The sequence below is a fragment of the Kwoniella shandongensis genome, chromosome 4, assembly GCF_008629635.2.
Source record: "Kwoniella shandongensis chromosome 4, complete sequence".
NCBI classification, from domain to species: domain Eukaryota; kingdom Fungi; phylum Basidiomycota; class Tremellomycetes; order Tremellales; family Cryptococcaceae; genus Kwoniella; species Kwoniella shandongensis.
The window spans coordinates 1046430-1060926 of record NC_089290.1 but is presented as its reverse complement, the minus strand read 5'-3'; the positions used below and the strand labels follow the sequence as shown (position 1 = coordinate 1060926).

The 14497-nt window shown below is 50.4% G+C and overlaps 6 protein-coding genes across 6 annotated transcripts; 4 read left to right on the top strand and 2 right to left on the bottom strand.

Annotated features, from left to right (window-relative positions):
* Positions 1-240: 240 nt before the first annotated feature.
* On the top strand, positions 241-1903 carry CI109_102410 (uncharacterized protein; the record flags this gene model as incomplete). Its single annotated transcript, XM_032004434.1, has 5 exons — positions 241-738; positions 800-1002; positions 1056-1405; positions 1465-1793; positions 1862-1903. The coding sequence occupies 5 exons, from the start codon at positions 241-243 to the stop codon at positions 1901-1903; spliced, it is 1422 nt and encodes a 473-aa protein (XP_031861299.1).
* Positions 1904-2630: 727 nt separating this feature from the next.
* Positions 2631-3893, top strand: CI109_102409 (uncharacterized protein; the record flags this gene model as incomplete). The annotated part of the gene is made up of 3 exons (XM_032004435.1): positions 2631-2789; positions 2879-3532; positions 3624-3893. 3 exons carry the CDS (start codon positions 2631-2633, stop codon positions 3891-3893), a joined length of 1083 nt encoding a protein of 360 aa, XP_031861300.1.
* Positions 3894-4276: 383 nt separating this feature from the next.
* On the bottom strand, positions 4277-5331 carry CI109_102408 (uncharacterized protein; the record flags this gene model as incomplete). Its single annotated transcript, XM_032004436.1, has 3 exons — positions 4277-4462; positions 4530-4689; positions 4757-5331. The coding sequence occupies 3 exons, from the start codon at positions 5329-5331 to the stop codon at positions 4277-4279; spliced, it is 921 nt and encodes a 306-aa protein (XP_031861301.1).
* Positions 5332-7494: 2163 nt separating this feature from the next.
* CI109_102407 (uncharacterized protein) lies at positions 7495-9433 on the top strand (the record flags this gene model as incomplete). Its single annotated transcript, XM_032004437.1, has 13 exons — positions 7495-7503; positions 7559-7589; positions 7677-7758; positions 7829-7889; positions 7950-8056; positions 8143-8223; positions 8292-8521; positions 8585-8661; positions 8719-8881; positions 8943-8951; positions 9026-9106; positions 9188-9306; positions 9368-9433. The coding sequence occupies 13 exons, from the start codon at positions 7495-7497 to the stop codon at positions 9431-9433; spliced, it is 1116 nt and encodes a 371-aa protein (XP_031861302.1).
* A 1742-nt stretch (positions 9434-11175) lies between these two features.
* Positions 11176-12262, top strand: CI109_102406 (uncharacterized protein; the record flags this gene model as incomplete). Its single annotated transcript, XM_032004438.1, has 5 exons — positions 11176-11328; positions 11401-11535; positions 11624-11782; positions 11862-12072; positions 12135-12262. The coding sequence occupies 5 exons, from the start codon at positions 11176-11178 to the stop codon at positions 12260-12262; spliced, it is 786 nt and encodes a 261-aa protein (XP_031861303.1).
* A 313-nt stretch (positions 12263-12575) lies between these two features.
* On the bottom strand, positions 12576-14157 carry CI109_102405 (uncharacterized protein; the record flags this gene model as incomplete). The annotated part of the gene is made up of 2 exons (XM_032004439.1): positions 12576-14081; positions 14131-14157. 2 exons carry the CDS (start codon positions 14155-14157, stop codon positions 12576-12578), a joined length of 1533 nt encoding a protein of 510 aa, XP_031861304.1.
* Between the last annotated feature and the right edge of the window lie 340 nt (positions 14158-14497).

Here is a 14497-nt window from a genome sequence, read left to right as displayed (position 1 = left end):
ACTATTCTCGTCATCTCATCACCCATCGCCCTCCCACCATCGCCGGTCGATCACATCACACAGTCTCCCCACATCGCAGCGCGATCCTACTTCTATCAAACCAAACCCACTGGACCAACTTTCGCCGGTCGTCAAAGTACAAGAGCCCACATTATATTGAATATCCAAAGACTCAACCCCAGCGGTAGTCTTATTTTCTCACTCGTTTGATACAAGCACCCCACAAGTCAGCAAATCACAATGCACTTCTCCAACCTCCTTCTTCCCCTTCTCACTCTTTCCGTCGCCGCCCCCGCTGCGTCGGCCGCTCGAGTCAATGTCGCCCACGGCGGTGCTGCTCGACGCGCTCCCGCTCATCGTCAGGCAGACTACGAGAAGATCCGACGCGAAGGAACCGTCGCCATGGAGGCTCGTGAAGGTTACACCCCCAAGCAAGAACGTTCCAATGTCGCTGCGCGAAACAAGGGAAAACGTCTTGTGAGGAAGAAGAAGAGGGGATCTTCATGTCAGGTTCACCACAACGCTACCTCGATCGCTTCATCCTCAACTGCTGCCGCCACAGAGTCGGTCACCAGCTCGATCGGTAACGAACAGAACTGGGCCAACGCCACTGGAATTGCCACTGGTACCGTCACTTCCACCGCAGGATCCAGCACCGAGTCGGTCACCTCGACCAGCTCTTCCGCGCCTGCCAGCACCCCTTCCTCTTCCAGTACTTGGTCTTTGGTCGAGACTTGGGTAAGTGATGCGTCCTCCAGAACGTAAGCAAGGTCTTTGCTGATATCTGTATCATGTTTAGGCCGGCAACACCTTCTTCGACCACGTCAACTTCTGGGAGTGGAACGACCCTACCCACGGAACTGTCGATTTCCAAGGGGCATCTGACGCTTGGAACAGCGGTTTGATCTCCATCAACGACAAGGGTCACGCCATCATGGCTGTCGACACTACTCAACAAGTCCAAGGTGGACGAAAGGCTATCCGTGTTCACGGTAACAGAGTGTGAGCTAATCTTTCCGTCCCATATCCTGTTCGAATACTGACGATCGACACAGGTTCACTGGTGGTCTGGTCATTATGGACGCCTTCCACATGCCCACTGGATGTGGTACATGGCCCGCTTGGTGGCAAAACGGACCCAACTGGCCCAACGGTGGTGAGATCGACATCCTCGAGGGTGTCAACGCCTTCTCTCAGAACCAGGTCTCCCTTCACACCGGTCCCGGATGTACCATCCCTCAAAACTCCAACTACAACCAGCTCGCTACCTTGACAACCGGTGGTTACGACTCCTATGACTGTTCTTCCGCTCACACCTCGAACCAAGGTTGTGGCGCGCGAGACGAGAAGACCGACAACTCTTACGGTGTCGGTTTCAACAACATCAAAGGTGGTGTCTATGCCAGTGAGTAGAACCTGTCAGTCAATGCTTTTTGACTCCTGCTGATGTTTACCTAATCTCAGTGCGATGGAGCAAGGTCGGTATCACCGTCTGGTGGTTCCCTCGATCCAACATCCCCGCCGATATCACCAACGACGCACCTGAGCCCTCAGGCTGGGGAACTCCCGTCGCTCACTTCGCCTCGGACTCTTGTGACCCTTACCAATTCTTCTATGACCACTACAACATCTTCGACACCACCTTCTGTGGAGACTGGGCCGGTGCCGATGCTGTCTGGAACTATGCCGGTTACGCCGGTCAAGACCAGAGTTGTGCTGCTATCACTGGTTACTCTACTTGTTCCGATTACGTTCTCAACCAAGGTTCGGCCTTTACGGAAGCTTACTGGGAGGTGAGTAAAGGGTCTCGTCTCGTCCACTTCTCTCGGTCTTTGCTGATCTGATTATCGTGTTGTAACAGGTCGCTTCCGTCAAGTACTTCAACTCGACTACTGAAGTTTGATCGCCGTTTGCTTCTCATCGCGTAAATGTGTCGAATCATCTGTTCTGAGCTTTTCGTTTTCGTCCTGGTAGAAACCAAATCTTCGTTCTTCTTTCTACTATACAACCTCCTTTTCGCTTCTCAAAACTCCGACTCCCCTTTATCTTCCCCGAGATGCGGAGGATTGGTCTATCTTCTTTGTTTCGTGATCTTTCAGGTATCGATCATGTTACTCTGAGAATAACCAAGTGTCTCGAATTCGCTTCTTTCATAGATCTTGTCTTTTGGTTTTGATTGGTTAGTGCAGAGGAACATGGTTTTGGTCGGCTATGTTTACTCTTTCCTAAATTGGTCATTCCGAAAAGTCATGATCGAACACCCACCTTTTAGTTGGTTTTGCTACGCTTTGTGTTTTTAGAGATGGACATGGAGTGATAGCGTGCCTTCCCTTTTACGTTGTTGGTAGAATTATGGATGATGCAAGTTTGTCACGACACAGATGCCGCGTTCAGATTGGCGTAGCAGCTACATTACTTATCGGGTCAGAGGGGGAGCATGAAGGGGGAAGTGCCACTTTGACCTCCACTTGACTTGGCCAGGTCATTTCGAACACTTTCACTGACTCGGTCGACATAATCCTTTAGCCGTTTACTTTACACCATCCCACCAGTAGATCTCATCCTCGTCTAGCTAATACAGTGCTGTCCTGTCAGTTCTGATCTACGTACTGAATCGTTTTTCAATCCCAATGCCGCACAGCCATCATTCCCACTCTGGTCAGTTTTGTCGACACGCGAAAGATAACTTGGAAGATGTGATACTCGAAGCGATCCGACAAGGGTTCGAAGTGTTTGGATTGAGTGAACATGCACCAAGATACAGGATAGAAGATCTGTTCCCAGAAGAAGTGGGTGCGATGTCCTCGCATGCTCCGATCAAGTTTGACCTGGGGTTCGTACGACCAGGATGAGAGCTAATTTGAGTTGATGATTTCAGGCCGACCTCACTCCTTCCGACTTACTCGCTACGTACCACTCGTTCCTCACCACCGCCTCATCCTTACGGACCAAATATTCCTCGAAGATCCAATTACTCATCTCCCTCGAAACGGACTACATCACCCCACTTGACTCACTCAACCTTTCTTCTCTACTTTCTCCCCCGGATCAAGACGGTGTGACGATAGATTACATCGTAGGCAGTGTACACCACGTTCGTGGTATATCGATCGATTTCGATAGATCAACATGGTTACGATCAGTTCATCAATGTCAATCGCCCGAGCGAGAAGATGGAAGAACGATGGATCCTGGTCCTCCTCCACGACTCGAAGTGGGAGATCAAACGATCCCTGCTCTAGCTGAAGGGTATTCACCGACGGACACCGAGTTGATACCCTTTCTAGAGAAGTATTTTGATAGTCAATATGACTTGATAAGTAAGCATCAACCGGAAGTATTGGGTCATGTCGATCTTTGTCTACTTTGGACACCAGAAGTAGGGAAGAAGTTAAGAGACCTTCCGAGCGTTTGGGAAAAGGTCGAGAGGAATGTCAAGGCTGTGATTGCGTACGGGGGATTGTTCGAGGCCAACGCGGCGGCATTTAGGAAAGGATGGGAGACGAGTTATCCCTCAAGAGATATATTGGACGTGAGTGTGTCCCTTCTTCCCATTTTCAGTATCGATCACGAGGCAAATATCAATCTGTTGCTGATCATTTGAGGTGTTCATCGTACTATAGCTGATAATATCGCTGAACGGTCGAATATGTCTCTCGGACGACTCTCACGGCGTGTCCTACGTCGGTCTCAACTATCTCAAACTACGAGATTACTTGATCAACGCAGGTGTAGAGACGATATGGTATTTGCTCCCTACCTCAGAGCGGAAAGAGGGTGACGAGCAAGTGGGGAATAGAGGAAGGGTCATCGCTAGAGAGTCGAAAGGGTGGGACGAGCATCCGTTCTGGAAGAAATTGGAGGTAGCTCAAACTGCTACGCTCAAGAGCTGAGAAGTAGATGTTGGAGCGAGGAGCGAATAACCCATGGCTGTCGTATATCCCTAGACACATAGACAACGTACCGAAGGGTTTAATCACCACAGGAAACTGTGACAATGCCAATTGCACCAACCATCGACGCACACATTTCCGTCTTAATACGGTTTGCCATGCATGTGTATCCATACCCCGGATCAACTAATAACTTCCAATGCTGTTACTATGGATACAGTGAATCTCATACTTGTGGAATCCAAAACTCGTCATACACTCGATCAATCCCGATTTATCTCGATGCTGGTATTGTTCCGTGGTATCTCTCATCCCTTCCCGCTCATTACTCAACGTCCACTATCCCTCAAAGCCCTTTCCTAGGTCCAGTCCCTGCGAGGTGACTAGAACATCTCTTCGTCGCTACTCCTCTGTCGACCATGCCTCGCAATGTGTTTCAAGGCAATCTCTTTCTCCTTTGCAAACTCTTTCTCCATGTGTTGTTTCAATTTCGGGATGTTGCTGAATGGCTCGTCGCACTTGAAGCAAGTGAGTGGGGTATCGAGCAACGCTTGTGCGCCAGATAGTGACTGCGTGAGATAGCATGATCAGTAAAGGTCGACTTGTAAGAGGGGAACCAATAAGCTATAAGCTCACCTCTATCCGGTCCAAGGTATTTTGATCGTCTTGGATCCACCGTTGGACTTCCATGATCGAAATGAAGAAGCCCAAGTCAGGTCGGAAAGAGTTGTGATGCTTTTTCGTCTTGAGCGCTGGCGAGATTCGATCTTCCGAGATAACATGAAGGTGGACGTGTCTGGCAAAAGAACGAAAAGAGAGCCAGTCAGCACGGCTCCTCACGCTCACCTGAGGGGTGTACCTACTTCATCGAGGGGATGGCATGAAAGCCCACGTCAATCTTCCATTCAAACCCTTCCGTCTTCAACATTTCATCCCTAATCATTTCCTCGACTTCCCTCGCTGTATCTGCCATTGCTCGCAGCACCTCTTTTTTCGCCCGTCTGTCCGCTTTCAAGAGCAAGCTCTTGAGATCATCTAGCGCTTCCAGTGGCACGATCGATCTGTTGCTGTCCGGTTCAGACTGGGGCGGGAATGGATAACGTGGTAAGACAAGGAAATGGTATTTCGACTTTGGATATGCGTCAAAGACTGCTATCGTATTTGGAGTGGAGAGGAGGAGTTTGGAAGGGGGTAATGCCGTCGAAGGGTTGGGTAACGTCGCATAAGTTCGGAGAGCACCGAGTGATGGTCCGGTCCCCATGAGGAAAGAGCTCGTACGACGATGATGACGTGAGAGAGAATCGCGAACTCGTTCTTTCCCCTTGGCAGCGCTGCTCAGTCGACGACTGGATGCTGCAGTCTGTTCGTGTTCAAGCGGTGTCGGTGTAGGTTCGGCGGACGAGTCGGTGAATGTGGAGGGCGAGAAGCAGTTGCCCATTATCGTTGGGTTGACGAGCAGAGAGTGGTAGTGTGATCAAAGGATGACGATGATTTTGCGGCAGTGGGAAGAGTACGTCCACGAGAGTACGTGCGTTTGGTCGGTCGGTCGGTCGAGTGATATCACGGTATACAAGCCGTAGAAGACATCGCAGTGTTGTATCGAATAGGTATATCAAGTTGGAATTGTGTAGGTGATGGTGATCATAATGTCAGTAAGGCCTTCGGCAATCTTTTTCCTTCACGACTCCACTACCAAACCCCACTATCGCTATACCGGATAGGAGGAAACTATGTTGTCAACTTTTTCGGCTCGGCATAACATAGCGAAAGGGAAAGGGGTATCGATTCCACGAAGTTGTGTGTAAAACAGTTAGTCCGGGTTCCTTGCCCTTACGGCTAGAACTCTTGATAGAAGGAAAGAAGGAGGAAGGAAGGTGTGTGTGTATGTGTGCGCTCGTTGTTCTAGGGCACGCAAAGTGTGGCTTAAGGGACGATCCGTTCATGCTTCCTCTCGGATAATGTCTTGACGTGAAGAACATCGGGGTGTCAAGCGTTGTGGAGCGAGCAGCGGTCTCATGAAGCGAGAAGGCGCACAGCAGAGAGAGCGTATATGCAATGGTACGATGGATGCGTTCCTACACGAAAGTAATGAACGCATATGGTCCCGATAAGACCAGGCAGTGAACGGAAGCCGTATGTGTGGAGAAAGAACAGAAGGAGAAGGAATGCACGGACAAACCCCGACTTACGCTTGATATTTAAGTTGACTTTTCGATCTTCAAGTCTGAGATCTTGGACTGTTGTTGAGAGTCTAGACCTCCGTAGTCGGTACACGTATACGTCGTACAGCAGAGCAGAGGGGAAGACGTGAAGATCCTCTTTTGAAGAGGAGAATTGTTTTTGTTTAATTAAAAACAATTGGTGCAGGTTGAGTTGGATTGGATTGATCGAGATTACGCGCAGTGAGCACCGACGAGAGGAATGACGCTTCCCCTCATCTGATAACAAATGTGGCGTTCTTCGCTGACCCTGGTTCCCTGCAAGCTCTCCGTTTCTTTCGATACGTGTCCTCAGAAGAGCGAACTTGCGGTAGACTGCGAATGCACGAAGCACACATCCCGTCTGCTCAGCCACATTTCACTCAAGTCACTGATGGCTCAATTGAGGTCCAACTCGATAGTTCCCCTCTCACTCCCCTCATCCTTCTGCAGACTTTTGCCCTAGACACGAACAGACGACTTTATGAGTCCTGTAATACGTAAAATGGTAGTCACTCACACCGACACCGATTGCAATACCTCGAAGCGATCACACGTAGGGAGTCTCCAGTCGGCCTTAATGCGAGATTCATTGCATATTTGCTTGATTCCAGTACGGGAACTGGTAACTAATTGCGATTCATCTTGCATGCTTAACCGCTCCAACAAACATGGCCAAAAACCCTGGCATGGCCCAGACCCAGACCGCATGAAACATCAACCTTTGCAAGCCTAATGATGACCTGTACAATGTGGGATGCGGGATACGCCGCTGGTGATCATGTGGGGTGAGTGAAGGGGTGGAGGTCGTCCACCGGTGTCATCTGACTACGACTACCATTAGTTCACCGTCCTAGGAGCACGTCGGGGGCAAGCCGGAAAGCGGGTTGCACTAATTATAGCCTTGCATGACACGATACTACTCTCCTCTGTCCATGCACATGTACCGACCCCCACCCGCTCTGAGCGCATGCCGGCCTTGACATCATTACTTAGCGCACTCACTTCTCCGGGCTCTGAACAGTTCATGCGATGGTATTTTGTAGCCGTTTTACAAGTTCAATTTTCCGGCAAGGCATCCAGATACTGCTGCGGTCAAGCGTAACACAACAATGTGTGACCATGTCTACGTACTTCATCTCAATGATGCACTCGGTAGTCACTCCCGGTGACTGAGTATGTAGACCGGCCACGGCAAGGTAATTGAACAGTTAGCCGTTCATCATCCACTCTTTAAATCCCTTATACTGCTTCGACCATGTCACGCGGCATCATCGGCAGACTCTCTACAAAGACTGAGTGGTATAAGAAGGATGTTGACATACAGCTTTATCCGCGCTCGTCCTCTGCTTAACAACCTTCGAAGAACCACTCATAGGAAATTCAGCTCAACGAATCACAACATGGTCAAGGTGAGTGATGGTGATACTTGTATGCCAATAAGTGGTGCTAACAAGGACTCATCAGGTACTTGCTGTCCTCTATCGCGGTGGTCAAGGTGAGTTATCCTTAGCGATTCCGATTTCCCCTTCTCTACCTCAGAGTGGAGTTGATCGTAACTTTCGTCCTGGATGATACCTCACAGCCGCTCAAGAGGAGCCTCGGCTCCTTGGCACCCTCGAGAACAAGCTTGGTATCGCCGACTGGCTCAAGAAAGAGGGTCATGAGTGAGCATCAAGAATCACCACCCGCCCCGCATGACGTGTTTACTGAAGCTCAACACTTCGTCGGATACAGACTCATCGTCACAGATGACAAGGAGGGCGCCAGCTCGGAGTTTCAAAAGCATCTCCCCGACGTGAGATACGCCTGGCACGACATATATTGAAAGATAAGCTTATAAACCGCTGCACTATAGACCGAAATCCTCATCACTACTCCGTTCCACCCTGGATACCTCACGGCCGACCTCATTGAGAAAGCGAAGAAACTCAAGCTCTGTGTGACTGCAGGAGTCGGATCTGAGTAAGTTGCATCGTACAATGGGTTCACAAAGGGAGGGAGTTACTGCGTCGAGGCATACGCTGAGGCACTCGATCTTCCGACTGCAGCCATATCGATCTCAATGCCGCCAATACCAAGAAGATCACAGTTGCTGAAGTGTCGGGATCTAACGTCGTTTCCGTAGCCGAGTGAGTACTGTATAGAAACACTACCGACTTTCTCGTTCTATCGATCCAACTGATACTTGTCGCCGCAGACACGTAGTCATGTCGATTCTGCTTCTCGTCCGAAACTTTGTTCCTGCACACGAACAGATCCTAGCAGATCAATGGGACGTCGCTCAAGTCGCTCGAAACGCATTTGATCTGGAGGACAAAGTAGTCGGCACCGTTGGGTGTGGTAGGATCGGCTACAGGGTACTGCAGAGATTGCAAGGGTTTGATCCGAAGGAACTCTTGTGGTTCGACTATACGGATCTTCCGCCTAGTGAGGCAGATACCCTTCATTGGGAGGTCAAGAGTGAGAATGGCTAACGGGCCATCATATCAGATGCGGAGAAGGCGATCAAAGCCCGTCGAGTCAAGGATCTCGAAGAGATGCTCGGTCAGTGTGATGTCGTGACCATCGTAAGTCCAAGCAACGTTCGCCTCGATCATGCAATAGAATAACACAGGCCCCGGCAGAACTGTCCTCTCCACGAGAAGACTCGAGGATTGTTCAACGACGAGCTTATCAGCAAGATGAAGCCTGGTTCATGGCTCGTCAACACTGCTCGAGGGGCGATCTGTGATCGAGCTGCAGTCAAGCGGGCTCTCGAGTCTGGCCATCTCAGAGGTTACGCCGGAGGTGAGTGTCAACGCCTTGAGCAACAAAGGGAGACCGCACTGATGATACTGGCCGCTTTTAGATGTCTGGGGTGAGTTCAATCGCAGTTCGCTCTTCACAACCTAGCCTTCTGAATACTAATTGCGTCTAATCGGGCTCGCTCAGATGTCCAGCCCGCGCCGAAGGATCACCCTTGGCGACACGCTTTCAACCCTCTCGGCGGCGGTAACGGTATGGTCCCTCACTGTGAGCATACTGATCTCCGCATTGTTCCCGCTATGACTTCGGTTTGAAACTGCTTTACCTAACTAACTTTCATCCGCGCAGACTCCGGAACCACCCTTGACGCGCAGAAACGTTACGCCAATGGCGCCAAGGATATCATCAGGCGATATCTGGCCGGTGAAGAGCAGGAGCCCGCAAACTTGATCGTTGTCGACGGTGATGTAAGTGTGGCAAGGTGCCTAAAAGAATATCTTGACTGATCTGAGTCTTTCTTGTCATCAGTACGCCAGCAAGGCTTATGGTCAACGAGAAAAGAAGGCCTCTGGCCACAAAGGTCCCGGTCCGTAGACACTCGCAGCGGTTCTTCCTGGACGAAGCAGCCGGCAAAGTGACAAGGTGAGAAGACGTAAAGCCGATCGAAAGAAGTGTAATGTTCCTGTATGATGAATGCATCCCTGTGTATGGCTATATGTAGTTTACTGGGCAGCGAGATGCCGTGAGAGCGTATAGCTCGGGTGGAAATGCGGATGCTTGGTATATGCTAATTAAACAAGAGGGACGTGTCAATCGGTAGTGAGCCAGTGATGATGTGGCCAGACTCACGGGTACAACGTGTTTGATATGCTGATACAACTCCGCGTTCTTCTAGTTTGCGATCGTCGATTCGACTATGAGATATGGGTATCAGTGCCAGTCTCGCCATCCGTACTAACGACACCTCCTACGCTTAACAGTCACATTCTGCGCAATACGTCCCAGAAGTTTCTCCGCACATATCCCGTCCTACGACCATTCTCTCCGTAGCCAAACATAGATCAAAAGGCGCACTCACGTCCTTTCTGTCTCATCTCTCTTCCAAAAATCTTCTTTTCCCTCTCTCATTCATCAACACTACCACCTCCCTTTCCCTCCTATTTGAGTCTGACGCCGTTTGATATGTTGGTGAGTCTAATCTTGCTTCGTGGGACGATTTTGCCGGACAGGGGAAAGCGACGACGATGACGGCGCCGAGGAATGTAGCTGTGAACAGGGTGGAGAGGATGGACCGTTGACGCGGTCTGAAGTGGGTAAGAAGGAGTGGTGCCATTTTGTTGTGAGATGCAGTGTTCGTGAGGGGAAGCTTGATCGATTAAGGTGAATATGTTTGCCGTTGAAAGTAGTATCCGCGCAGGAATTGGAATCTTTTGTAATCTGCCTGGAAGCAACTTTTTGATCGAGACTCGGGTTTCGTCACGTCAACGATACGATTATGTCGTGTCGCAATAGACGATGCGTTTTGTGGAGTGAAATCAAAGGTGCAGAATGGGAAGATGGTAATAGCGCTAAATGGGATTGGAGCGTAGCAGAGATGGATTGTTTTCAGTGCTAAGTTGGATGAGAAAGTGGCCAACGAGTTCAACTTCATTGGTCCAAGCTTAATTCGTAGTTTAATTGACATGAATCACCACGTTTTGTGGCACTTTATCCCGGATTTCTCCGGTAGGCTATGAGAGCGCGACAAGTCGGGTTTGAAGGGGTGGGGTGCACGTCACGTTGCGTTGCGTTGATGGAAAGTAATTCGCAATGCATGGTGCATTTGCTGTCACAGCATGTCCAGTCTTGGTCTTGGTCGACATGATGACGATGGTGATAACTAGGCTACGGCAGAGAGTTGAGACTGCGTACATTCACCGCTTGTGATTTGTCCCAACATGATCTGCACATCCCACTTTGATCTGCCTAGACGAGAACGGTGTAAGCAGCCACGCACACTGGGCCCATGAGACACATCGGATAGATGGTTAGCTGACGAACAAGGGCGGCTACCGCTTGCTCACTGACGACGGTTGCAGGATCATACGAAGTGGTACAAAACAGAAGACATTATGTCCTCAATGACTGCCCGGTGCAGTTACCCAAATGACGCGCGTAAAGCCGATTTAGGCGAGTTTCCAACCGGGACAATCTGACTCGCTCGACCGGTGCATCACAGATAACATTTCAATCGACTCGAGTGATAAGTCGAACAACATAGTATATGTCAATCCCATTGGGAACATCACATCAAGTGATTATTACATCTTGTATCTAATCACGAGATTCCAGAAATCATGACTGTCTACAAGAACACATACAAAGCCCCTTCGGTCCCTTCTGTGCCGAGGGATGTACACCTCCACACACCTCCTGAAGAATACGATTTCAACTTTTGTTTCGAAGTGAAAGAGCTCCGTTCAGATCGATTGGAACTACGACCCTTTGTGGTGAGTTCCCCGTAACTTCGTGCGAGAGACGTACGAAAGGCCGAGTGCTGATCTGAACACGCCTGGTTGTAGCCATCGCTACACGCGCAAGTGCTCGCTGATGGGATCGCAAAATGTGATCCTGGAATGACGAAATGGTTACCTCGAGGTCTCAATGAGGTGGGCGATGTTTGCGAATGGGCTGAAGTCACCATAAGATCACAACCGGTAAGTCTCACCTATTACAAGTATACAAATGCAATAGTATCGTAAACGGGAACAAGACGTATCTACTGACACCTATGTTTGTTTCCAGAGCGCATGCGCCTGGGCAATCTACACCTCCCCACCGGGTAGCGAGACACCTGTCGACCCGAAGGATTACGTCTTTGCGGGGACCATATCTATGATCAACTCGGACGTGGGGATGATGCTTTCTGAACTCGGTTGGATCCTCATTCTCGAACCGTTCCAGGTGAGTCACCCGGTGCCCTGCTGCGCCGCGGCCCAACTTGTTCATTACGAATACCCCGGATTAACCGATCATTTCATAGCGGTCACACGTCCTCACCCACGCTGCGGGATTGATATTGCACCGTATACTCGACATGCCCGAGGAAGGTGGACTCGGCCTTCGTCGTGCTCAGTGGTTCGCAACTTCGCTCAATGAGAAGAGTAAAGCAGCTGCGTTGAGATTAGGTTTCCATCTGGACGGGTTGTTACGATCCCACAGGGTATTGGGCAAAGGTAGAGAAGGGGTGCGACGTGAGTTTGATAGTGTGCTAATTGTCGTTTGTACATTCGCTGATGATCTCATCCCGGTGCAGCTGGACGAAAAGGCGATTATCTAGAAGACCAGATGACTCGCGATTCTTGGCTAGCTTCGATCAGTTGGGATCAGTGGGAAGGAGGCGCACGTGAGCACATCGATAAGCTCATGGCGAGGAAGAAGTGAGCGAGGACGGAATTCACGTGCACGAGGAGAACACCGAATGGAAGTCCAAGGTTAAAGGCGAGAGTCATGTCAGTACCGTTCGATTCAATGACGATTGCAGCCTGCTGTAGAGCGTAGAGTGTAGATTAAGCTGTAATTGCATTAAGCATTATTGTGTAAAAGGATGAGTGGGAGGGCGGATGTCAAAGTACAAACAAACAAGTATCGAAAAACGCTGCTGGCGCCCAAAAGAAGGAAGGTAGAATGAGAACAGTGTAAATTATGCGAAAGAATAACAAAAATGCGACCCCCTGTAGAAAATTATAGATTAAAATCAAACCAAGTCGATGGGTTTAGGACCGAGAACCCTTTCGTTCTCCTTTCTCTCTTCCTCCTTTTGGTGCTTGTTCTTCTTCAGCTTCTTTGCGATGGAAGCACCGGCTCCGGAGACGGTCTCGATGAGAGTCTCCTTCTTCTCGAGCTCGACGAGTTTGGGAGCAGAACCAATGTTCTTGCCCTTGAACAGGACGAAAGGTCCGTCCTGTTTACCGATGAGTCGATCGAGGGTGGCGGAGAGATAGGTAGAGTCGGAACGTTGGTCGACGTCGACGTAGAAAGGTTCAGGTTTGATGGTATATTTCTTGAGGAGACCTCGGATTTCTCGCATCTTGGGGTCACGCATGTTCCCGAGGACCATGATCGGGTTGTGTTCCCATTGAGTGGCGACGAGGTCGTCAATCTCAGCTCGGGCATGAGGAGATCGAGGGTCGAAAGGAAGGAACGCTTCGAGTGAAGTGGCATCTTCCGTGTCGATAGGTGGCAAGGTGTTGGCAGCGGTACCGACGATAAAGTTCATCAAGGCGGCGAGTTCTTCATCTTTCGTCATCTTGAAGGGGACTTTGCCGAAAGGTACTTGGGCGGCTCCCTCCTCGGCAGCTCGCTTGTGACGGTTGGCAAGCTTGGATTGAACTTTGAGAGAGTGGTGGTTGGGGGTGGCAGCTCGGTATCCAGGTTCAAAGTCGACTCGCATGTCAGACTCGGCCTTGGCCATAGCGGTGTGCTTGGCCATCCACTCGCCTTGTCGGATGACTTGGGCGTGTTCAGCGTTCACAAGGACCTGTTGGAAGCAGGAGACCATGCAAAGAGAGCCGAAGAGGAGGACAGACATGACCGCGATCACGATGGGTCGTTGCCATCGAGGAACTCGGATGAGTCGGGGCTTGAAGTCGGAGAGGGAGACGGTCTTGGCGGGGATGTGAGTGAGCACGAAAGAGTCCTCGCTGAGGATGTAGTTGGGCTCGGATTCACGTCGGGTGGGAAGGAAGCCCTGGAAAGGCTCGAGGAGCCCGCTGAGACCAGACTTCTTCTCGTCCTCGTCGATCTTCCACATGGGGGTGATGAGACCGCTGACGGGGACACTGGCGAATCTCGCTCGGTGGTGGTGCTTCCTCATCTTTCGCTCCTCCTTGTTGGGAGTCTCAAGGTTGAAGTAAGAAGGTGAGTTTCGTCGAGAGTAAGAGGGTCTTCGAGGGGGAGGAGTGACAATCAAGTCCTCCGAATCGGCGTCAGAGCCGGACGAAGCGGAAGAAGCGGATCGATTCATATCGATCGAGGAGACGCTGTAGGTGGGGGAGAGAGGAGGAGTCGAGGGTTCGGACGAGAGACTCTCCGTGGGGCTGGAGAGAGGCTCAATGCCGTCGGGAATGTAGCTGAGAGCTACGCCCCTGGAGAGGGGAGAAGGTCGGTAAGCTGCCTTGGTGGGCGTGGTGAACCATTCCGGAGAGGAAGACATGGTTCTGATACCGGGGGTGGGAGGGGAGTCCGGGAAGGCGGGGATTTCCTGTAGAGGGGGTCAGCTCAGAAGCTCCGTCTGGGCACAGACAGCTCACGATGATGGTGATCTCGTTGTCGGACATGTCGAAGATAGGTATTATAGTAGTAGTAAGTAGTAGTAGTGATAGCGATAGGAGCTGTAGAGACCGTCGAGGTAGTGGTGGTGGTAAAGATTGACTATAAGTTGATTGTGGTAACGAGTGTGGGTGTGTGTACTACGGCCAGCGTAGAGATGTTGTCGAACAAGTGATTAAATGTCTCCAGGACTGGAGGGTGTGGGGTAGCAAAGAAGCTGAAGAAAAGAAGAAAAGTAGTTCAAGTTGCAAAGTGTGATGGGGAAAAATGAAAACGAGACTATCGAGCTAGTCTCAACTATATATGATTTAGCATGACTGGGAGCGAGCTCGTTGGTCAGTTCCAATA